This window comes from Sciurus carolinensis, chromosome 5 (genome assembly GCF_902686445.1).
Source record: "Sciurus carolinensis chromosome 5, mSciCar1.2, whole genome shotgun sequence".
NCBI classification, from domain to species: domain Eukaryota; kingdom Metazoa; phylum Chordata; class Mammalia; order Rodentia; family Sciuridae; genus Sciurus; species Sciurus carolinensis.
The window spans coordinates 34,914,986-34,940,854 of record NC_062217.1 but is presented as its reverse complement, the minus strand read 5'-3'; the positions used below and the strand labels follow the sequence as shown (position 1 = coordinate 34,940,854).

The 25,869-nt window shown below is 37.8% G+C and overlaps 1 protein-coding gene and 1 non-coding gene across 2 annotated transcripts in view; one reads left to right on the top strand and one right to left on the bottom strand.

Annotated features, from left to right (window-relative positions):
• Positions 1-2,276: 2,276 nt before the first annotated feature.
• Positions 2,277-25,869, bottom strand: part of Frem2 (FRAS1 related extracellular matrix 2) — a 172,771-nt gene continuing 149,178 nt past the window's right edge. The window contains exons 13-24 of the mRNA XM_047554183.1: positions 25,462-25,620; positions 23,633-23,936; positions 21,248-21,379; positions 20,612-20,943; positions 11,282-11,474; positions 9,837-9,941; positions 8,290-8,417; positions 8,055-8,189; positions 7,185-7,311; positions 6,175-6,362; positions 5,816-5,962; positions 2,277-4,533 (exon numbers count right to left, since the gene is read on the bottom strand). Of these exons, the coding sequence (XP_047410139.1) occupies positions 4,021-4,533; positions 5,816-5,962; positions 6,175-6,362; positions 7,185-7,311; positions 8,055-8,189; positions 8,290-8,417; positions 9,837-9,941; positions 11,282-11,474; positions 20,612-20,943; positions 21,248-21,379; positions 23,633-23,936; positions 25,462-25,620 (2,463 nt within the window). The 3' untranslated portion in view covers positions 2,277-4,020. The remainder of the gene's footprint in view (positions 4,534-5,815; positions 5,963-6,174; positions 6,363-7,184; positions 7,312-8,054; positions 8,190-8,289; positions 8,418-9,836; positions 9,942-11,281; positions 11,475-20,611; positions 20,944-21,247; positions 21,380-23,632; positions 23,937-25,461; positions 25,621-25,869) is intronic.
• Positions 14,317-14,451, top strand: LOC124986060 (U4 spliceosomal RNA). The gene has a single exon (XR_007108964.1). It is a non-coding gene; the product is annotated as a U4 spliceosomal RNA (small nuclear RNA).

The window sequence follows — 25,869 nt, the reverse complement described above, 5'->3', positions numbered from 1 at the left end:
ATGTGTGTGTGTGTGTGTGTGTGTGTGTGTGTGTGTGAGAGAGAGAGAGAGAGAGAGAAATCTCACAGGAAAAAAAAAACTCCTACACCAGGCACAGTGATGCACACCTGTAATCCCAGCTAGAGAGAGAGAAAGAGACAGAGACACAGAGAGACAAACAGAAGGAATACTAGTATTTATAGTTTCCTGCCAAATTATACATTTTTGAGTATTGACAAGTCAAACTAGATGAACATTTGAGTTCCATTCATGTGCCCCATGGTTGGTGAAGAGACTTGTTTTCATCCTTTTATAATTGCTGTTATGGCTACAAAAATAAAAGCATTTTAAAGAATGGTAACATGCTTGTTTTCAAAATAATACAATTCCAAAAATTTCTAATTTGCAAAACATTTGCACTTTTAACAACGTTTTTTTCTTTTTATTCTTAAAGCACTGAATCAGTGTCCAAGATGATGTTAAATAGATATTTAAAAAAAAAAGTTTTGACTTTTAAAATCAAAGAGTCCTTACATTTAGTTCTAATATTGGTACTTTCACATTGCTCTACCTAGAATTATTTTAACTTCTAGTTTTGAGACATATGAGGAAAGGCTCTCAATAATTTTTATACAGGTCTGTAAACCTTGGAGTTGGTACCCTGGAAAAAATTGGAAGTAAGATGACTTGATAAAGCTCTTTTGCTGCTTATAGAACTAAATCCCTTCCTACTGAGCCTCCAGTGGGTCTCTCTAATCACGATGCCACGTAGAGAGTTGACAGCAGGATTCTAGTTGATCTTTGATGTGGTTCCAACATGGCAGATACTGGTGAAGGTGGATTTCAAGAGATACTGATGATGCTAAAGGAGAAAGAGTTTGTTCTCTGCATCCCATTCTTGGAATAAAATGGGTCTATTGTCTACTAAGAGGAAAAGAAAATGCAGGGTCACTCACAGCACTACAATGTACTTCCTCTGGGTAAGTCTGTGAAGGTCAAATCCATCAAATTACTGATTTGAAATATTTTGCATGGGGTTCTTTCAGATGGAAAAGAGTGGACTCTTATTTTGGTGATGTAGAGAGATTTTTTATAAATGTGGTTCACCGACATACCTGGTATGTCCTTGTTCCAGGAGAGAACCTAATGTGATTCCTTTAGTCCAAAGAAAGAGCCCTAACCCACGGCGGACAGGGAGAGTAACTTGGTTTCTACATAGTCTCTCAGAAAGGCTAATCAATTCCAAGTGAGTGTTCAGTAAATGTTAACTGAAGAAACGAAAGGGAATAAATTAAATGATATCATCACTAAAATTTACTTACATATTTTAATGTCCCATGGTTCATATGCTTAGAAGAATCACTAATAGTAATATTTATTTTTTGTTTTTATTATGTAATATCAACAAGACCTTGACTGGGGTCAGAAAGTAATGAGTAACTAAGGAACTATTATTGCCTATAACCTGTTCTCTATGGAAGTTATTTTATGTATTTGTTCTGATAATAACAGAATACTGTAAAAACAAAATACTGAAAATAAGGGTCAATTTTATTGAATGAAAAAAATTACCTTATTTTTTTTCTACTTAAAAGAATGTTGGAAATACTCAATGTTTATTACATTATATATTTAGTGAAAAGAATTTTTTAAAATGATGCATACATCTCCAGTAACTTATATGTAAGAAAGTTATATCTGCATATTTCCCACAGACTCCTTCCTTTTTCATAGGGATGAAGAGAAAGAAGAAGAAACAAGGGGAAAGAAAAAGAAGAGAAGGGCAGAGAGGAAGGAATTTCTTTTGAGTAGGAAAGAATAGTCAATTTACATTTGCTCTCCAATTTATAGATAGTAGCCTCCTTAAAATAAAGCATTGCGGAGTATAATCTAGTAAAACCAACCTGGTCAATGACTCAAAACAGACTTACAATGATGCTTTAGTGAGTACTGTTTTCAGTTGTCAGTGAGACCCAAAGGTTGCATGATAGGCTCTGAAGTTCTTAACTGCTGAAGTATCAGAAAGTTGATAGAGAATACTTGTTGCATCTGACTACATAAACTGAGCCCAATGCAAAGTAGTAAATTGTCCGTGTACTATTTGAAGCTGCTTAATTCATGTTAATTCCCATACAGAATATGAGGTAGCCAAAGATGTAGCTAAGCATCTACCAGGAGGTAAAGCAAGAGAAAGGGGGATAATTAAGAAGTATCACCATAGAAGGAGATTATGGTCTATTCTTTAAAAGACTGTAAAGAGCAGAGGTGCCCAAAAGAAAGGAGGCAAATATCAGATACTTTTTAACCTCTCTCCCAGGACCAGGTAGCTTCCTTTTTTTTTTTTTTTTTTTTAAACCAAGAGATGGTTGGTATATGGATACATCAAATGAAGATGGGCATATATGACCTGAGAAGAAGTTTGCCTTTTAACAATCTCCATTCCACCAGAATGTCCACTTTGGCCAGGTTCCGGTGGAAGTGGAAGGGGATTCTGGAAGACACTTAAGGGTTCATCCTTAGGCATTGCTCTTTTTCTCCTGATTTTATCTTTGTTTGAAATGTATTTAGAAGCTTTCAGAAGACTGGTCATTAAACTACTAAAAATTTCCTTTCCAACCAAAATTTCAGCCATTTGGTAAAAACACAGAAAAGCAACTCTTGAGAGAAACAATACATTTCCCTCACATTCCGTGGTTTTGTGGGGAGAATGATAGGCAGGGTTATAGATTATATTTTTAATTAGTGAGTGGCACCTCACTTTAGCAGTTCACTGAACTGGGGATGCCAAGAGTGGTGCTTTCTTCTTGGATCAAAAAGCAATATGATCAATGATGCTGGTCACATCCAAGACCATTTCTGGAAAGACAACTGCAGAGATTCCCATCATTTGGATCGGGTGCTGACTAGAAATGTAATAAAAATTCCTATGGTCAATGAAATTCTAGATGTTATTGTGTGGTTATGTTACTCTGAGGATGCACCTCATTTGCCATGTGTCAAAATGTTCTTTCGTTCTGTAAAGTATGTATCAGAGGCACTCTGGTTATACATATTATATTAATAAATATCACCTTCGCCATCTCTAAAGATGTTTTTCATTATCATTTATGGGTTCAATACTGCAAACATCTAGGCTCAGTTCTTACAGAACATTGTCTGGTAAAAGAAATCTGATGCTAAGGCATTTCTTTGTCAATATCAACAATACTCTCATTTTCCACAAATATTGAGCACCAATAAGGTATATTCCTATGCAAAAAACAAAACAAAACAAAAACACACACAAATCCTACTATTCCTCACTAGATACCCAAACAGGGCAGTCTCTCTAAAAAATCTTTTCCAGAATGAACATATTCTTTGGTTTAATTTAAAATTAAATAAGCAAATAAAACAAGAAGGATCTGAGGAGGATGAGAAGCAATTCAAATCCAAGTGAGTGAGTGAGTTCCTCTGATCTTTCCATCCACTCTTTCCCAAATAGTAGAAAAAGGTGATTTATATTGAGTTAGCACTGATCATAATTTTATGCTGTCTTCACCTATGAAAACTTGTCATAATGAACAGGGTGTTCATCATTCCTACCGGCTACCAATTAAAACGTTTCTAGTAAGGATGAGTTATAAGTGAAAGAACAATGTGATAATTTCACCTTCCAAGTTCACACTAACATAACAATGGACTTCTTTTAAACTCAGGAGAGAGTCTGTTAGCACCTTTGAATTTGTTCATCTCTATCACTGAGAGAACATGCTGGAAATAAAAAAAAACGAAGTACATTCCTTGCTGTCCATCCATGGTTCTGTGAACGTGTGAATACATCATTGATACCTTCTGGCAAAAGAAAAGATGTGGTTTGAATTTGTCCTTTGATGCACAGGAGGGTAGATAGAATTCAGATTAAAGGACATTAGCACAGTTGGGTTCTCTGAGCAGCTTCATCACACGATCCCCAATTCTCTGCTGTCCATCAGAAGCATTGGGGGTTCTATTGTCTTTTCTCAGGCACTTGAAGAGAAGGTTGAATTATAGCTGCAACTGTCACACCTCCGAGCTGTCGCTATGGTGGCTCTGCGGGGGCATCATGGGCTCGCTGCTGCCAGAGCCCTTTGGGGTGTCCTTCCCCCTGACACTCTGCTTGCTTTTGCACATCATTACTGCAAGGACTGTGAGGCAGATGGTGAGTAATCCCACCGCGATGCTGCCCACCATGGTGACCAGGCTGACCTCAGAGCTGGGACTGTTGAGCTCCCGGGGTAGGACACCTTCAGGGGGGACTCTCCTTGGGGGGATCTGCCTCTTGTTGGTGCGGTCCAGGGCAATGTGCTGGATGTTTGTCCCTCGGTTGTTTTCAGCACCAATGTCCTGTGCCAGAGGGGGTGTGCTCCTGACCTCCCTCTTCTTCCGGCTGTCGGCAGGGATCTGTGGTTTCCCTTGATGCACCAGAGAATGGTACTCGGACTCCACGCTTCTTTTGCCAATACCTCGATTGGTGTTGTCTTTTGATCTTACTGTATAGATTGTGTGGATGTACCATTCTCGGCCCAGAGCAACCTGGAAAACACAGACCCATTTGTTAGGAAATTCAATTCTATGCCAACCTAATTTACAAGAGAAATTAATGGCAGACAAAATGAAAAATGATGTCAGCCTGACTTAATTTACTCGATACTTTTTTTTTTGTGTGTGTGTGTGGTGCTGGGAATCGAACCCACAGCCTTATGCTTGCAAGGCAAGCCCTTTACTGACTAAACTATCTCCCCAGCCCCTACTTGATACTTTTTGAGAGTATAGAAGGTGCAAGGATTTGTTTAAAGCACTCTGTTAACTTGTGTGCAATTCAAGGGAGTTTGCAGTTACAGAATGTGAGTGCTATAATGAAGTTTCTATAGTACATGCCTTTAAAAATGAGCAAAGAAGAATACACAGTAGTTCAGAGACTCGCTTAGTCTCTCCAACTAGTTAGTGGCAGAGACAGAACCGTAGCTCAAACCTGCCCCGCCGGGACTCTTTCAGTATGTCTTGCTGCTTTTTTGCAGGTAAGACCACAGTGGGGAAATATCAGTTTTTAAGCTTTTCCAGGGTCTGGGAGGAGGAGGGATTTTTCTGATGACTCTTTGAAGCCTTCAGGATTTAGAGATGTCAGATGTTTTGAGATATAATAATAAAAATGAAAGGAATCGTATTTCCATCTGTTGTTTGAAGAGTCAGAATAACAAATATGCTTTCTTAAGACTCCTTCCTTAGGTTGAATGAGAATAACGTATTTCCCCTGTCAGTGTAAAATCCTGCCTGTGTGTAATTTTCAGTAACCATCCGGAAGGGTGTACTTGCTCCCCCAAGGATTCACAATGTCAACACATCTCTGAATTTGTTGTGATTGTCCTCTCAGTGTTCCCAGGACTGCCTGTGTCCCTTTGCACTCTCTGTCTTAGGATTTTCTATCTTCATTGATGGAATCTTTGAGAAGGGAGATCTTGTATACTGTGCACAATTGCTTTTATGAGCCCATCAGTTCATGAAAGATCACTCTCAAAAGTTGGCCATGCAAACTCCCTAGGAAGGAAATTTTCAGTAAGAAAAGCAAACTACACAGCTGCAAGGCTTAGCTCTATATATTTGGGCTGAATAACAGTCTTCATTACATGTAGTCTTAAAATAGTAACACATTAATAAAAATAAAAATAGCTAGAATTTGTGGATGGCATTATCTTATTAAATGTTCCCGTTCACTACGTACAGTATTACTGTTCCTTCCATTTATATAGGAGACATCTGAGACAGAAATGTCAGGAGTCTTGTTCAACTTTTCTAAAGGAACTTTTTGGGGGCCTACCTGAAAGAGTGGTGTTGAGTCAACTTTAAATCCATCAGAGCCAGGCTGATTCACTAAGAGAATGGCTTCAGGGTCATCCACTGCCAGTTTGGCATTAAAGAGGACATTTCCAAAACTGGTGGCTTGTGTCTCTGGTTGAGCTTTGTCCTTTGAGCAATAAGAAAAGTGATTATTGTTATAGATGATGCCAACTTTGACAAGGGCTGAAAGTTTTCCTATTAGTTTTGTGCAAGTACAAACTGACATAAAATGCCACTATTTGATTTAATTTAAAAATGATGATATTGTTTTAAAGAATAAGACCGAAAAGCTTACATTTAAAAATCTATCTAGTTCGTTGTTTGGATCAAAGCACTTACCACAATTTTAAATCTATACAGGAGTGAAGGAGAGTCGGCTAAGCAGCCATATTCTTCATTTGTCGGACTGTACTTGGGGACATAGCCATCAGCTCCAGTGCATAGGAAAACCTTCTCGATGCTGCAGTAAAAGGAGTCACCCAGATTCTGGACAGGATCTACCATGACACGACCATAGATTATATCACCTGAAACAGATGTGGAAATGTTATTTCTTTTCTGTGATAGAATGTCTCTGAATGATGCTGCACTTTACGACAATAATGACCCAGAGATTATTTTCTTTGCATCTGTCATCAAATATGGAAGGCCTTTTCATGTTTGGATTCAGTCAACTCCCAGGTCTTTAATAAGACCACTTTTTGGAATGACTGAGACCAACTGGAGAGCTATGGAACCTCAGAGACTCAACCACCAGTGGAATAATCCAAAAGTCTGGTCTATAATTTGACATTCATAACATTCCCTTGTGGTTAAAGTCCAGTTTACACAAATTAATTAGTGGGTGAGATGTAGACTAATATAATATAAAATAACACTGAAAAAGAAAACATCAATAAATAGCCTAATTAACTTTATTTGCTTTTGAAAGAGAGTTTAATGAAACCCCCTGGTATTTAATCACATATTTCACAATAATTACTATCCTCTTGGGTTTGCTAGGTATTTTTCTAGGTGCTGAGCATAAACCATTAAAAAAGATGGAAACAATATTTGCTTATGAGGCATTTAAAATCTCATGTAGCTGCAGTATTTCAATCTGTGAAAACTGAGAAAAAAATCCAAGAAAAGAAAAAAAAAAAAAAACACAGACTAACTCTAAGGTATATAGAGGCTAAACAGAATAAAGACACCATTCAGTGACATCTGCCCAATTCAGTGACTCCTCACACCTGCCGGAGTGAGGAAGACTTGCTTATATTATAACACAGAAGAGGCTGTAATTTTCCTCCTCAAACACAATCCCAATAAAGCAAGGACAAACAGAGCAGCCCTCTCTGAAGTAATACCTTCTGCAAAAGCAACATCACTTTCTTGCCCAAATCCCATGGATCCATCAGACAACCAGAGACTCTTCTTGGAGAGTAGGTACATCTGAGTATTCAGGCTAAACTCAGCTGCCACTGGATCACTGACCTAAAACCAAGGGAAAAAGCCCTTTTATGTATTCTCGATGGTTCTGAAGGCTCACAAGTACACACCGCACTGTTGACGGACACACACACACTTATGCACACACATTCACTGTATGCTGGCACGGAGACTACTAAACACTATGCTGCAATCTCCATAGCCAATCAAGTCAATTTAGGGAATTAACTATGATCACTTTGTCCTTCTTGAAAAAACAAAACTGGTGGGGTTAAATCCTTTGTTTGAATGGGACTAAGTGGCATTGCTTGAACTCATTTCTACTGGGGTTTTGGGGCATATAACAACTCTGTAAATATCATGGTCAGTGGAAGGTCAACATTTAATATATCATAGCAAGTAGGTACTTTGACGTGGTTTGAACTGTAGGTTTTTCATTCTCCTTGAAGATTAAGAATGAGATGAAGATGGGCAGAACTCTGGGAAAGTTCTCAAATCTCTGAGGTAGCAAAACTGCAGGAGCTGACAAGATGAGATCAGGTAAGAGAAAAATCACTCCTGCATGAACTTAAACTATGAATTTTATATCCAGAACTACCAACAGATAAAATTCAGTTCAGTTTGCCTTCTTTCTTCCCTTGCCTTCTTCCTATGTGACTTCCTTTTTTCTTAGTATAGAAGAATTAAAGTCATTCACATGTGAGAAAAAGAGTAGTGATCAAAGTAAACCAAGACTTGAACAAAGTGGGATTCTACAGGTCATGGGATAATAACTCTATGAGACACACCTGTTGGAAGCGGATGTCAAGGTCAAAGGTGACAGGCTCTCTTGGGTTGCAGGTGACTGGCAGTCGGTACTCCTGATTGGATGGGGTGGTGCATGGCACCAGCTTTACAGTATAGGTTCCTGAGTAGTCACGTACCTTTGAGAAGGAAAGAAGGCATTTATATAGTTTCCACTTAAAAATTCAAGGTAAAATCAAAAAGTAGCAGAAAAGGAAAATTTAAGTAAGCTTTACTTACTGCAAAGTCAGAGACAAAGCTCCATTGCTGTATAGGCTGGTTATAGGTTGGTTCACTCCTTATAAGGCGGAGGGAAAAGGTCAGGCCTGAATGATCAGCTGACATGATCATGGAACTGGTAAAGGATGCTGGGAAAGTGCCAACAATAACAATGGTTTAGTAGTTAAATTGGAAGAATGAACAGCAGTTTAATGTTCAAAGTACCTTACTATATATTATGTGCTTGTATTCTTATAAGTCTGCAAAGTAATCAAGATTGTATAATAATCTTCATGTTGTAGGTGAAGAAATTGGGCTGAGAGAAATTATGTGACTGTACCAAGATCATCACACAGGGAGGGTGTGTGACTTCCGTGCCTTTTCTGCTATGATATTCTCAAAAGGTAATTGTATAGAAAATGCTCAAACTGCTCAGGACTACTTTCCAGGGAGTCAGTGCACAGCGATCACAGTGCATGTGAATGTATTTATTGTGCACCAATGCTAGGAGCTGAACTTCAAATAGTCTGTTAGCCTCTGCACAGCTGGGCAACCCCAATTTATGAATGGGATCTAAATTTAATTAGATTGCCTGCAATTGGGGCTAAACAAAGATTCAGTTTATTAGAAAGGTGGACCTGTGGAAGGAACTGTAAAACCCAGGAAATCCTCCTTTTTCAGAATTGTCAATTATAATAAAGCAAAATGATTCCTTTGGGTTCTGTATTTCTTGTAACTCAATCTCATAAAAATACAATGAACCCTCTTTATTTGCCTGAATATTCAACTCTGGTCTCTCTTTCATTAGGGCTTACATCCAGAAAAAGGAAGGATATGGGGAATGAAAGTCAACTATTTTCTCTTCCCAATCTAACAGAAGTTGGCACTCCAGTAAAACACTCAAAACCAGTTTAGTAATATGGAAACTCAAATAAGAAAACGAATTATTTGTAATGAAATGTCCTTTTTAAAACCATCAAACATGGGGCTTTGCTGACTGCTACCTTACTGATACTCAAAGCACAGTCCATCACATTGAGTAGCCGATCCTTGTTAAAGATAAGTAGTTAAAACGCCTGAAACTTCAGTATGAAAGTAAAGTACCACTTCTGGCTCTCTTATAAAGATTTCTCACAATACCTAAAGAAGGGCTGTAAACACAGATGTGCTTGCTAAATGAATCACCTGAAATTTAAAAGGAAAAAATGGTTTTTTTGTTTTTTTTTTTGGTGTAACAGAAGCAAAGTGGAGAAGGGAATTGTTATCCCCATGTTCTTTATCTAAGGAAAACTCTACTAAACATGAACTCTGAGGTTTCCCTTTACATACACTCAAAGAGTTTCAAAGAGTTTGCATTATCTCTAAAAGTCTGCATTACGATAATTTTGTGGATGATGAAATAACAGCAAACAATTATCAAGCCTTCAAGGAGATAATCACACGTATAAAATTCACTTGAAATTAAGGGCTTCAAAGCTAGTGGGCAAGCATGTTGAAACACATGTGAATACAGAAAATTCATCTCTTTCTTGTGTGGGGAGTGACTGCTAATGGAGAGTGGGGCTTACCAGGATGTGACAGCACAAACAAGCCGTGGAACTGAGCCTGGGTCTTGAAGTTCACAGCCAGGCGCCCCTCTTCCCCGATGCGCATGCTCGTTGGGTAGAGAGAACCTACAATGGGGACAGCACACAGGGTGGAAATACAGGTGGGCAGAGACTCCCGATGTACTGATTCTTTCCAAAAACTAATTCAGATTTGTCTGATCTTTAAGCGCTGCAGACAAAGGATATCATCAGAAGAAATCTGAATAATAAGAAAGGCAGAGATTTCTTTATTTTCTAAGAAGAAAAGACATCTAAAAAGGAGGCGAAACAAATTAGGTAATGAGTCAGTTCGCTATGAAATACAGATTGATTACAGTAAGCAGAGTTTGTTTTTTCAGGGTTTGTCTGCAAAAGTGAAGCTATAAATTGAGAGAAATGATGAGCTTGTCAAAATCAGAGATTTGGACATCTAAGTGGAAATGGGTTTGTGTTCTCCAGAATTTTGACTGCAAATTTTACAGGTTTCAGGAAAACCCTGAAACTTTCCCAAGACATTTAACACTTTGGCAAAATTTAGCTCTACATGTAAGTAATTAAATCTATATACACACTGAGGACCAAGGAAAGAATCTTCATTAAGACTCACTTAAATATCCATCTAGGGTGAGATGTGGAATTAAAATTCATGACATATCCTGAAGTGATTATTTAGGGTGATCAGGTTACTTTTCACATAGCTTTATGGTGATTTTAATCTGCCTAAGACAGTAGATTTGTGTTTAGGATATGATACCCACTCTGTTTTCTTTCTGGCTAATAATGGAGTTTCAGCATGATGCTATAGACATCCATAGGACCAGAACAAAAAGGTATGTCTGAAAAGAAAAAGTCCTTATCTACAATGGAATAATTAAACTTTAAGCTGATAGACTTCAAATTATTATTCTCACAGAGTGTAAAATGAACTTTTGCAATTGCCAATGGATCCTAAGCATTTCAGAGACCTGTGTTCTAAGACATTTGGCTAAAGTATCATAGAATAATAGAATGTTAAATTGGAGAGAGATATTAGAAGCTTTGTGAGTCCTACAAAGGTTAAGCAATATGCTTCAGATCACACAGCTAGTTTCTGTATCCATTTTCTAGAACCTGGGGAAATACACATCAATTACTAATCAACTAAGATGGATTGTTAGAGTAAAGCATCCACGGAATGCAGAAAGTTTATATTTAACAGTTACATATAAAAACTTCTAGTCATCGGGATGATCTTGTTAAACAAGATTCCATCCATCACAAAAGGGAAATAATCTTATTACTGAATAGAAAAAAGAGAATATATTGAAAGTTGCTTCTATTTTTGTTAACCACAGTAAACAAAGCAAAACAAATGCCCCCCATCCCCCACTTCTCTTAAGTAATTCAGGTAGATAAGAAACCTGGAGCGTTCTGTCCCATGCACGCACCTTGGAGTTCAGCTCCTGGTGGGCTGCCGATTCCATTGCTCCACAAGATGGCAGTGTCATACACGAAAGTCAGACGGAGCTCCGACTTCAAATCAAAATGCTGCCAGCCACCTACTCCAACCGGGGAGTGGAACACGTAGGAAACGTACAGAGGAACTCGAAGGGTCACGTAGGACTGCACTAGATTTAGGACCTGAAACAATAAAATCATACCTATCAACACTCCCCTGTGTGGACTAGATGAGCCTGATTTTGTACAAGCCATTTTCCTTACACTTAATTGAGGATTTCACATTAGTTACCCAGGAAAGGAAATGACAGCATTTTGTAACATTGTTACCTCACTCTTAGCTTGGGAACAAATACACTGTTATTACTAACCCCCTTTATTTGAGGCAGAGGGTATGCAACAGAAATGCTTAGGATGAACATTATTTTGAGCACAGTAGGCTTACACAGTCCTTTTTATGTTGTAGCAGCTTTATTAAGATATAGTTCACAAACTGTATTATTTAAAGTGGAAAATTCAGTAGTCGTTAGTATATTCAAGGAGTTGTGCAATTTTAGAACATTTTCATCACCTGCCAAAAGAACCCAGTACCCATCAGCAGTCACCCCCACCCCTTCTCCCCACAGTCCCTGGCAACCTCTAGTCTACTTGGTGTCCCTGTGTATTGCCTATTCTGGACATTTGGTATAAATGGGCTCATACAATTTGTGGCCTTTTGTGATGGACTTCATTCACTTAGAATGTTTTCAGGGTGCATCCATGTTTCAATACTTTATTTCCTTTTATAACTGAATAGCAGTCCATTTTGTGTATACATTGTATTTTATTTACTCAGTGTATTTTATTTACTCAGTATTTTATTTACTCAGTGGATGGACATTTGGGTTATCGCCAGTTTGGGGTTATAATGAAAAATGCTACTGTAAGCTACTTTTTTTTATTACATAGAAGAAGATGAGGCAAAACTGTGAAGAACCATAAACAAACATATTTAATAATGACATAGAACATTTAAAATGACCCAAGCATAATTAGAGCAAAAAAATTTTTTTTCAATGTATTGTCTTGCTTTGAACTTTATACTTTTCCTCTTCAGGTACTTAGCAGGTGGATTGGGGCTAGTGGAGGTTAAATATTTATTTATTGAGCACAGATCACATTTCAGACTAGATTCCTAACAAAAGCTACATAATATTTTCATTCTCCTCCATAATTACATTTATGTGTATGTGTGGGTGATTGGATGGGTGGATAGGCAATGAATACAGAAAGAGATAGGAAAATTGTCTTAAAGAAATAAGATACACTTCCCACAGGATACCTTAAAGGTCCTTAGTGGCTCCACCAAAATTAGAACTCAGTTTCTGGTCCATGTTTTTTTCTACTCTTACTACACTTTATCACATTCCAAACAAAGCTGATGACAGTCCTAACATCATCTAATAAAAATTATCATAGCTAATTCTCAAAATAGCTCTGAAGAATAGTAGGACAAACACAACTATTCTCTTTCATGAAAGAGGAAATGAACTTAGGTTAGGACACACTCCTTAGACGTTCAAGTCAGACAGCGTGATAATAGTCTCATTCTTCTATGCTGAGCTGACAAAAGGAATCAGTACCCAAGTTAGCAAATAATTTAAATCAGGAAAATTCTAACCTAGCATGCTATCATGGGGTTAATAGTGAACTACTTAAGTCACAAAAATGATTACGAGAATCACTAACAAAAACATGTAAAATGAGAACCATCAACCAGTAAGTTGGTTCCCAGCTATGTAGAAACTAACACTTTCCATTTCCTGCTGGGTTAGCAAGAAAGGTGCCTTGCAATACAAGTCCTGTGAGACACAGTTTTCCAAGATTGGCTATTATAACTTACACTGAGCAAGTGACTCTAAAGTCTCTAAAGTGACTAAAGTGACTAAAGTTTCTAAAGACTCTAAAGTGCTGTGTTAAAGCTCTGGCAGTGTGATGGAGGATAATTAAGTAATCCATGGACCAGTGGTCCTTATGATTTAGATTTCATCCTGAGATCTAAAAAGTCACCATTCTTTAAATATTAGGCTTCAGTCATGAATTTCAAGTTAAACTTTATGATTTTTGTCAATCATATACGCTAATCCATCAATCATTATTCAGTGTATTATTTTGGAGGGAATTGTTAACATTTATTTTCTATGAATAAGTTAATTGGAATAGAGCTCCATGACTAATTCTTATTTGATTTTGTTTGATTCCTATGGTAAACTAGAATTTGATCATCTCTGGACATGGACTTAGCATCTGATTGCATTTTCTAATTATCCTTGGTCAAGTCTTCTTTCTGTCTACTTAGAATCTCTGCCTTGAGGAACAGAAGCCTAAATGGAATGACCTTAATCATTCAGGTCACCAATCTGTTTTTTTTTTTTTTTTTTTAATTGAAGCATGCAATGCAATCAATTTAACTTTAGATGTCACTTTAAAAAGCACTCAATTTCCTTTCGGTCTGCTGTACCTGAAGACTTTTGGAGGTATTCGTTTATATTGAAAATGGCAAATCTTAAACAGAGATGCAGTGAGTGCCTCCACATGTCCTTGCTGACCTTTGAAGTTTATTCAACAAAGGGAAACACTCAAAATACTATATTTAAAGGGGAAAGTGTAAAATGCAAATGCCCTGGAAAAGGTGACATCTTGTCAAATTTATATTACTAAGTAGCAAATATGTATTTAGGAAGTATATTATTCGCCTAAGAGAATGTCTGCTAATTAGTGTGAGGTACGTAGAGATGGCATGAACAGGGAGAAAGACTGTGCCCCAAAAGGAAAACTGCACTGGTAATATTTTCTGAGGTGGGAACTAATGTTAAGGAAAATTGCCGTAGCTTTAATTCTTCACTTATTTTGGGTATTCAGTTGTAACCACCCAACTTACATTTTGCTTTATTGATTTGAAAATTCTCGTACAAACTAAAAATCTTTCTCTCAGCAAAGGAAACTATCAGTAATGTGAAGAAAGAGCCTACAGAGTGGGAGAATAAGCTTTGTGCAGTGGCAGTATCGTAGCCAATGAGGTTTATCCGAGGCGCGATTATTGCTAATTGAAACAGAGTGGGAGAATATCTTTGCCACTCATACTTCAGATAGAGCGCTGATTTCCAGAATCTAAAAAAAACTCAAAAAACTCTACACCAAGAATACAAATAATCCAATCAACAAATGGGCTAAGGAAATGAACAGACACTTCACAGAAGATGTACAAGCAATCAACAGATACATGAAAAAATGTTCAAAATCTCTAATAATAAGAGAAATGCAAATCAAAACTACCCTAAGATTTCATCTCACCCCAATTAGAATGGCGATTATCAAGAACACAAGCAACAATAGGTGTTGGCGAGGATGTGGGGAAAAAGGTACACTCATACATTGCTGGTGGGGTTGCAAATTAGTGCAGCCACTCTGGAAAGCAGTATGGAGATTCCTCAGAAAGCTTGGAATGGAACCACCATTTGACCAAGCTATCCCACTCCTTGGCCTATACAAAGGACTTATAATCAGCATACTACAGAGATACAGCCACATCAATGTTCATTGCTGCTCAATTCACCATAGCCAGATTGTGGAACCAAACTAGATGCCCTTTAGTTGATGAATGGATAAAGAAACTGTGGCATATATATACAATGGAATATTACTCCTCCATGAAGAATGATAAAATTATGCATTTGCAGGCAAATAGATGAAATTGGAGAATATCATATTAAGTGAGATAAGCCAATCTCAAAAAACTAAAGGACGAATGATCTCGCTGATAAGCGGATGAGGACATATAATGGGGGTGGGAGGGGTTAGCGTTAGGGTTAAGGTTAGGTTTAGGGTTAGGGATAAGGAGGGTGGTAAGAATGGAGGAAGGAAGGACTGTATAGAGGGAAAAGAGGGGTGGGAGGGGTGGGGGGGGAAGGGAAAAAAATAACAGAATGAATCAAATAACATTGCCCTATGTAAATTTATGATTACACAAATGGTATGCCTTGACTCCATGTACAAATAGAGAAACAACATGTATCCCATTTGTTTACAATAATAAAAAAATAAAATAAAGTATACAAAAAATAAATAAAAATTCTCATAAAGTAAGCAATATATATATGTTTATATATGCTTATATATGCTTATGTAAGTAAGCATATATAAGTATATATATTAACACACTAGTGTTCCATAAGAATAGGAGTCACAAATTCAATTAAAAAATTTCTCATAGCTAAATTTGAAAAAGTAAAAAACAAAACAAAACAGGTGAAATTAATTTCAATTATACAGTTAACTTAGCCCAATATATCAAAAATTACATTTTAATATGTAATCAATGTAAGATAATTTTTGGTAAGATATTATACATTGCTTTTTACATTGAGTCTTTGAAAACTGGTATGTATTTTAACTGTACCGTGGCTGGTACTATCAGATTAGACAGTGCAGATGTAAACACCCCCTCCTCAATTTTTTCAACTAGCTTACACATATTTGAAATAAAAATTATTTAAAAATATTTTATCAGTGGGTGCATTCCTCCCTTTTAGTGGGATAGGAGGTCTGTGTTTACCTCGCAGATTGAAAACTAACTGGGATCTGAGGGTTATCACTGCTGGGAATTTCCTACTGGTTGAAATATCTTTCTGTTGTTTGTTTTGTTGCCAGAAACATCTACACACATCAGGATGGCAGTGTTTGTGAATGTGGAAAAAAAGTTCATCGATCTCAATAACTTCAGGTCTCCAGGTGTGCATAGCTACTTGGTTGAGGTCACCACTTTCACGAGTTAGAATTCTTAGCCATGTTGTATGAACAGCACACATCTGGGAAGTCTTCGGAGAAAGAGACCTTGGCTTTGGCCTAGTTACAAGACTCTCTGAGGGCCTGTGTATCAGAGAGGCAGGTGCAGATCCCGGAATGGGAGCCAATATTGGTCCGCAAATTCTTTCAAGGCAAGGAGCACTCTATGGGATGGTTATGATGAGAGAATTATAAATGATCTAAACGACCAGCAACAGAAGGATGGCTGAATTCAGTGTGATGCACACCCCCAAGGTGAAGTATCATGTAGCCATCAAAAGTCAAGGATCTGAAGAATTTTCCTTATCATGGCAAATATTCATGTTAGGTTAAAAAGCAGAATACAAAATGTTATGATTAATATTATGCCAGTATACTTAAAAATGTGATGCATATTAAAAGGAGGTTAGAAAAATGTGTCTTTTCCAACAATAGTGGGATAATGGATAGGGTATTTTTTCTTTCTTTACATCTTTTTGGTTCCCTAGATGTCCACAATGATATCATTACTTTCATTAAACTATGCACATGGCTAAAAACTTAATTGGTAAATTTGACAAAACAAGAAGCAACATAATTTGTTAAAGTTAAACATTTTGAATTTCTCTTGCTATTCCTTACAAAATGAGTTAGAGCTTATATCTAAAAGAGAAACTCTGCACTAAATACAAAGTAATGGGATGAAGACAGATGACCTCTAAAGTGTATTCTAGCCTCAAAGTCCATGTTTGAAAATCAAACACACCAGAAAAGAAAAAAGGCAAAACCATTCACCAAAGCAACTAAAAACCATTATTCACTTTTCCAAAATCATAACATATCTTTTCACAAGTTCATTGCAATTTCATGTCTTAAGTGCAAACTGTAACTGGGATGCATTTATGCAGCTTATTCATGCACCCTGAACCATATTATCAGTTGATGTTTACCTAACAAGGTGGAAGTTAAAATTCTTACCTTGCAATACAACTAATTAAAGGTAAAATGAATGTCTTTTATTTTTTAAAGAACTTGTTTTCATGAGAAAAATCACAAAAAATCCAATACTTTTAAAATCTTAGTTTAACTCTTGCATCAAGAGTGTTTTTCATAGCATACTGGAACAACTTTATTACTATCATTTTTAAATGAAACACAGGAAGCACAAAATATGTAATAAAATAATTTGTTTCATCGACATTTTTTTCCTGCCATTGCCCTCACTTTTATATTTTAGAAACTAATGATTAAAATGATTTCAAATCATTATAGAAATTCAAAATTTCTTTTTCTTGGCAAGTAAAATTCTTAACTTTTACAAAAGTGATAGCCTGAGTCTTTTAACTTTACATTGTTGGACTGTAAGCTTTGTCTAGTGTCCTTTCCTGGTATCTGATATGTTCCTTTGGTGTTCATGGAAAGTTTTTTTTTTAATGAATGAATGTATAAATGAGTAAGATGGCCAAAGCTGATACAATCTTGATAGCAGCAGCATGTCAGATTGCATAAAACAGTTGAACTGTATTGCTGTTAACAGATAACTGTCCTGGATTTTCCAGGTGATTCCTTCACTTTGGCAACTCTTCTTACATGATAAATAATCCAAATTGGGTGGTTGGTGAAGGCAGAAAACCCTTTTAGAACGTGTCAGAAACATATCTCTAATCACAGACACGAAGGCAAGAACTTGGCAATATTTCATGGTGGTAGCTTTAACTACCAAGGACACATAAAGAAAAAAGTCAATTCCCCATTGCGTTGCTTCTGGCAGAAGCAATTACAGGTTAATAAAATTTGTTTGCACAGTGATTACCTTAATCTGAAATGCCAAGTCTAAGAAAGGTCTAAATGAGGGAAGTCGTGTCTGCTTGGTCCTTGGCTAGGGTTCTGTGACTCTGCAGAGGCCAAATATACCTGCATGTGCAGTTGCCTGGGGAGATCAACAAAACCACTCGAAATGAAGCTGTTTAAAAGCATACATCATGCACGCTGATGGTTTAAATTTATTTTTGCCCGTTTTCACATTCTAAATGCAGAAATGTGAGGGGTGTAAGACTTTCATGAAATTCTAAAGTAGAATCTATTCACTTCTCATTTCCTTTGCTTTTCTTCAGGTGCCATCCCATGAAATGTGTCTGCATTTAAAACTGACATGTCTGCACTCAGATGGCCACTACTGTTGGGATGTGAGTTTCCTCCGTTTTATCAACAGTAGGTGTGGACATAACCTGGTACCTATTTTCATGATCACTAACGGGCAGCATTCTTTGTACGGAGAACAAAGGGAAACATTCACTTGGTTTCCTTGCAACTGTATCTGCGATCATAACCATTCTTCACATTCATTCACTCAATTAAATACCTAGATAAGAATTATGATGTGGTTATGAGCATAGGCTTACTAGCTACATGAACTTGGACAAGTTATTTGAATTCTCTCTGCTTCAGCTTCTTATCTGAAAGGAGGGGACAAAAATAGTACTCACCTCATAGGGTTGTTGTGAGGTTAGCATGAGTGGAAATATACAAAGTACTTAGAAGAATGCAGACCCATAGTAAATATGAAATATATGTTTGCTGTTATGGATAAAGGACAGGAAAGCACTGCTATTTTATGGAGAAGACAGAAAACATTCTTGAGGTGAAAAAAGGTAATCAATCAGATGAGACCCATAAAAAAGTGACTTCAGCAAGGAATAACTGAACTGCAGTAATCCTATTATTAAGGCCTATATTTTTCTAGGCCAAAAGATTCCATGACTTGACCAATTTCCTGAGAACAGAGCAATCAGAAAAGAAGCAGAAGTGATTCAATAATGGATTAAAAATAGGCTCTGTGAAGAAGAGCTAAAGGAACTAGAGAGATTAGATCTATAAAGGAAACTCTACTTAAGATAGAGTTGGTGAAATGAGCCTTTGTTTTTATTCTGGGGACAGGATTTTTTTTTTTTTTTTAAGGTGGCAAAGACAGGTTGAGGAAGAAGGACATGAAGAGTTGTCATTTATGAAGGCTTAAGTAACTTGCCCAAGAAAACTTAGGTAGAATATATTAGAACCAAGTTTGAGTCTCCATTGGCTTGAATCCAGTATCTAGGTTTTTTCTACCATTTCACACTGCCTTTATGTTGGTGTTTTTATTTGGCATTTTTCCTAATTTGTTCAAGTTACCAAGTGTGACTGCTTTTAAAGGAAGCTATTAAGATGAACTCTCACAACCTGGAGTTCAATGACTCCAGACATAATGTGTGGCTGCTCAATTCAACATCAACACCAGCTGAGCTTGTCAAGTCCCACAGCAAAGCTGTGGGATTAAACCGATAGTGAGTTATCATCTACTTCTCTCTTTCTACTACTTGCTTTATATTTTAACACCTTAGGAATATAGCCTGAAGGAATTCAGGAACCGTCTTTTCTGTTAGGAATTGAGCCTCATCTTGGTTAAATCTTGAAAGATATGTTATATTCTGTGTACCCTTCACTACTTTAAAGTACAAAACTGCTTTTGTAACTCTTTATTCAGTTCAAGTAAGACGGAGCATTACTTTCAGTTCAAATGTGCATTACAATCTTAAATGATACTCAATATATTTAGATTTTCTATTATAACCCCAATGGAGACCTTGCTTTCTTATGATTCTTTTTTCATTATTTGGCATCAAACCCAGGACCTCCTGAATGCTAGGCAAGTGCCCTCTACTAAGTTACATTCACAGCACCCCCCCCCCTTTTTTATATTTATTTTTCGTCAGAGTCTTGCTGATTTTCCAGGCTGACCTCAAACTTGGGATCCTCCTGCCTCAGCTTCCCAAGTTACTGGAATTCAAAGAGCAGACCACCAAGACTGGTTTTTTTCCTTACCATTTTAACAATTTTTTTTGATGATGGTGGGGAAGAGGATTTTGTATGCAAGTGGTATTTTATGTAATAATGTCTGTGTAGTATGAGGAGGAATTGCTAATTGTAGTGGAGAAATAACAAAAATGTTTCATGAAAATAATTTTGACTATTAATGATGAAGACATAAAACAGAGGAAAAGGCCATAAAATTAGAAAGAAAAGGGAGGAGGAAGAAGGGGAAGAGGAAAAGATAATAAGTAGGGATAAAAACTAGACTTATCCTTGGGATTGTAAATCCCATTTTAGGTGATGTATGATATAGTTTTGTAGGTACCTATATGCAATAAGTGATAATGCATACTTTAAAGAGAAGTCAGTATTTGGATTTTTAAATGTCAGAGTTGAATGGAGTTTCAGGCCATGGTTACACAGTGAACTTTCCATACAAAGCTAACGTTACCCATTATTTAAAACTATATGCATTTTGACACATTGTTCCAGAAATAGACATGAATTTTCATGTCATCCACGTCAATTGTCTGGTCCCCCTTGTGACTAATGACTAGTCCCCCTTGTTATCAAAACTAGAGTTAAGATTTATTAAAAAAAAAAAAAAATCTATGAACAGAACAAACCAGCTGACTTATGCAGTGATGGAAGCTCAGGTGTTAGAAATCTACCTGTCCGTCTGTTCCAATGGTGCCTCCACAGTCAGCGAGGAGCTCAGACATGTCATAGTAGCTGACAAACTCCCACAAACAGGCCTCTAAGTTGAGGTTGCGGTAGAAGCGTAGGGTGCCGTTGCCTCTGAGAGATGAGCTGTACTGGTAAGGATATGTCTCACCAATGACCTCTGGATTTTTTGTGGCATCTGTCAGGAAGCCATGATGGGTCTTCACCTCGGTGTAGTCCAGGAGGTTGGAGCACTTGTGGTTCCCCACTCTTGTACCATCGGGGCTGAGGGTCAGCTCGAAGTTGGAGAGCTCTCTGGTAGAGATCACGGGAAGCATGCCTACAAAGAAGCATAGGAACCAGGGTTTTGTCTTCTTGTGTTCGGAATTGTGCTAAATTTATCTAAAATTTTTGGACATGTGTTAAATTTATTTGATTCTAAAGAGAGCTGAAATTGTCAGACTTTTCAAAGCTGGGAGGAAAGAGGGCCAAAAATAATAAAAGACACAAAAATATTTAAAAAGACACAAAGTTGTGAACTGAACAGTTATTTCATCTTTGTTATTTAGGAGGTTAATTAAAATAAATCAGATGATGAGGAGTTCAAAACTCTTCCATGGGGCTTGCTTACCCAAGTCACCTACCGTCTATGTGTGGCATGGTGACTGTGAGCTTGATAAGGTTTGAGTAGTCCGGGTCCTCAGGGCCGGTGTAGCGCAATTTAGCTGAGAAAGGTTCGGCCCCAGCTACTCCAGGCACACGGGGCTGACAGAGACCTGGAGGAAATCAAGCACATTTATGCTGAAAGAAGAAAATAGATAATAGGTAAAAATATTTTAAAATAAGTGCTATTATTGTTCTATGTACTTTACAATTTCCTGTGGACTAGGACCCAGTTAAGAATGTGTATCCCAAGGAAGTTGAACACCACCAGGTGAAAAGTTGTCATGGCACCCAGTTAAGTGGCCCCTTCACAATTTAGAGATTTTAAAAAAGATTTGACAAAAAGCAGCTATTGTTCAATGTGATTTAATATGTGCTGGTCATTTTAGGTCATGATCATATTCAGAAAATAATTTTAAATATATAGTCTGAACAGAGACAGTAAAATGATTGAAAGCCAGTAGGAAATAAACTAAGCAAATTTGATTTTTACCCTAAAATAATATACTAAAGATTAGTTGTAAAATAGACATCCTTTCCTACTGAATAAAACTAATAATGTGCTTTTTTTCTTTTTTTCCCATCTCATGTCTGGGATGGAACCCAGGGCTTAACCCTTGCTAGGCAAACACTTGAGCACTGAGCAACATCCCTGGACTCTAAAAAATGTTTTATTATTACAAACAAAAACTAAAGTCCCCTTAAAATTAGAGAGCATAGAGAAAACCATAGGGTTTTCTCTTTTTATGTAATTTCTTAGCATGTGAGACCAAGATGCTGGATTTTAATTTCAAGAAAACTGGGAGATAGATGACTTCTTTTCTGTTTGTACACAATAGAGAAAATAAATAGGCATTTATTAGAATAGTGGTAAAATCAGATTTAGGCCCCAGCATCTGGGCTGTCTGTTTTATTAATGAGGACACTAATTTTAAGGCACTGTTTAATTATTTTTTGTACCAACAGAATAGTTCGATTTTAAGAGAAATTTGAAAATCATACATCATAATCCATTTAAAAGAGATGTTTATTATACGTGATATAATATCAATAAATATTTGATCCTGCATCTATAAAGGTAGAAAGTGGTACTTTGGCACATATTACTTTTGTTTATCAGCAAAGGTACATTGGTGTGTGGGGGTAGCAGGGGTGTTCGGCATCACACCCATATTAAGCACACTACCACTGGGTTACATTCCCAAACCTAAATGTGCTTTTGAATACCATATGCAAATAGAAATTTTAGAAAATGAATCATATACAAATCACTTTAAAAATATGATTTAGAACTGGGGTTGTAGCTCGGTGGTAGAGGGCTTGTCTGGCATGCATGAGGCCTTGGGTTTGATCCGCAGCACCAAAAATAAATAAAATATAATTTAAAAATTCTTGTGCAAAGTGAGGAATCAGTTTATAAAGTAAATTTCCTGTCTTTCCAATGTTGTCTCCAGCCCCAGTGCATCCTTGGTTCTAGCTCCAAACAGAACCTCTCTTGTAATAAAAATGTATGAGCCTGTGCACGTGACTCTCCACCTGGACTACCCTTACCTTCTTGTTCCCAGAAAACTCCTATTCACCCAAATGCATCATGCAACAACCAGCTGAGCATCCTGCATGGCACAGACATCCCCTGTTTAGACCTGGACCTTGCATCCCATCCTACTGCGTCTTTTTGGGGGGATGGGCACCAGGGATTGACCTCAGGTGCACTCAACCACTGAGCCACATCCCCAGACCTATTTTTTTGTATTTTATTTAGAGACAGGGTCTCACTGAGTTGCTTAGTGCCTTGCTGTTGCTGAGGCTATCTTTGAACTCTTGATTTTCCTGCCTCAGCCTCTGGAACTGCTGGGATTACAGGCATGTGCCACCCCATCTGGCCTGCTATGTCTCTTGATCCTGCCTCCTCTTCCTCTCATAAGTTCCCCCATTTCTCTGCTTGTCATTCTAGAATTCCATGCTCTTTCACACTTCTAGAAGTCATTGCTCCTGTTTCTGAAATTCAGTTTAAGCTTTTCCTCAATAAGGAGCCTTTCCTGATCCACCCAGGGCAGAACTAATCGCTCCTAATTTTGCATTTCAGTGCCTTATCCAGACTCAAATTTATCTGTGTCCTCAACCTTCCTATGGACTCCTGGAGGAGGAGGATCTTGCCTTTTATCCTCATTGCCAGCATAAAGTACTCACAAAATGAGGGGACAAATAACTTTTCTGATGCTTATTTTCATAAAAAGTAGATCTTCATTTTAAAGTACAGAGTGCTATGGAACACACTGGGCAGTTGGAAGAATTAATAATCATAAATTAGACACACGTAACATTCCACAGCGTTCCAGTGATCAGGTGACATGCCAAGGCCTCACCTTCTTCCCTGCCAATGGTAACGATGGGGCTCATCAGCTCCAGGCCTTCGTTCCCATTGGCATTCACAGCACGAGCCGCACACTGCACCCGGGAGCCGGGCTGGAAGTATATGGAGTCTAAGGTGATCATCTTGGATGATGTAAAAAAGGTGTCGAAGTCCACCTCTCTCATGGGACTGGTCACACCATCAGGGCCAGCAGGAGCGCTAATCAGCCATCGGTAGCGGGTCAAAGTGTCGTTGATGTTCTCACTTGCACAAATAGAGCCTGTTTTATCGTAATCCGAATATTTGGGGTTGCAAGCCTACGAAAACAAACAATGGCGTCAGGACCACAGTATAGAACAACGCAGCCACCGTTCCTCAGGTCCTCTCAGTCCTGGGGTTTTCAGTGCTCCCCGCCCCCACTTCCACATGCTGTTTGTGCCACTTCCAAATTTCTATTCCCAGCCATGATAGCTTTCATGAACCATACAGCTTGATTTCAAATGGCACATTGGACTTTTCCACCTGTAAGCTGATACATGTAAAGGAGCTGATCATATCATCTGGAACCCTCAGAGTTGTCAAATTAACTTTATTCTTTCTCTTTCTCTCCTTTACCCCCCAACTCCCTGGAAAAGGTACCAAAGTCCACCTATCCTGTGGGTGACCAAAGAGCATTTAATCTGCTGTTGGTAGGTGGTTCCCTTCCTTCCCTTCTTCCATGTCCAATGGATCAGAGGATTTGATTCTTCTTCTTTTGCCATGGCTCTTACATTGGCCTTTTTCCATTTCCATCACCACCTCCTCATCTAATTTAGTTCTTTCTCTCCAGTCAAGTGACACAGTACTGCCCTGCTAACTCTTCCAACATCACCCCTGCAATCATGAGGTCCTTCCGTGCAAGAGCTCCCTGTTATCCAACCAGTGAAGCCCAGGCTCCTTACTGTGACATTTAGAGATCTTTATAATTTGGCACCAAATGGTTACCTATGTTTTCTTAATTCAATAAGCATTTGTTGCCTACCTGTTGTATATGGGTCATTGCAACAGGACTGTTGTGATAATAAAAATTAGCAAGTCTCAGTTTTTGCTCATAAGGAGTTTATAATTTAGAGTCAAGAGAAGACAAATAAAAAAAAGTAATGATGATGGACCATTTCTTTTGCGCTTCCTCTGGCTGTAGCATGTGTTATGATCACTTATTTTTGAGTGATATTTCTTTGTCTGACTCTTATATTTGAGAGTCAGACTATCCCAAACCTTCCCTAATATATGCAGCTGCAACGCTAGTTCCTAATTTGCATCATTCCTATGATAACAATCACATCTTACATTACAGCTACTGTTTTGTTCTTTTCCTTCTTATTTTTTCTTTTTCTTTTCCTGCAGTGCTAAGGATTGAACCCAGGCTTCATGCATGCTAGGCAAGTACTCTACTACTAGCTACACCACAACTTCTCTTTTCTTTGCTTTTATTTACTCATTTATTTTATGTGGTGCTGAGGATCAAACCCAGTGCCTCACACATGCCAGGCAAGTGCTCTACCACTGAGCCACAACCCCAGCCTGTTTCCTTGTTTTTAAAGGCTTATGTGTCCAGTTCGTGGTTTTTCTGTTTTTCTATCAGTGACATACTCTGGGGTCACACTTGATGTACACATCAGTTAACAAAACTTTATTGGGTAAAGGAAGAAAAATGGGAGCTTCACTTAATGGATGTTATCTTTTCTTATTTAAAGGTCAAAGTTTAAAACTTAAAGTATTTTCCCACTTTCATTCATGATAATATTGATTAGGGTTTACAGTTAAATAATTATAATTTCCCTCAATTTGTCAACTTCTTACTGTGACGCAGATGATAGGATAGCCGGACACAGGCCCTGCACTCTCCTTAGCTTTGGCAGTGTCGTCATACATCAGCAGGGACACGATTTGAGGGACAGAAGGAAAAGTGACATCTGCCATGCTGTTCATTTCTTCTATATACACAATGGCTTTGGTCACCTAGAAGGAAAAGATAATTATAATTGATTAGTGAAATATTAGAAGAGACTTTTAGTGCTTCTTTCTACTATTCAGGGCAATACTCACCATGCTGGCAAAGCCATAGGATCTTTAAGATGAGAACTGTGGAGCCACACCCCCAGCAGAGTGACAGACTGGGTGGTTAATGGCATGGGACCCTGACACCTGTCTCCTGTCTCAGGGCTCCAGTGGGGGGCGCCTGTTCCTGGGGCAGTAAATCCAGAGGTT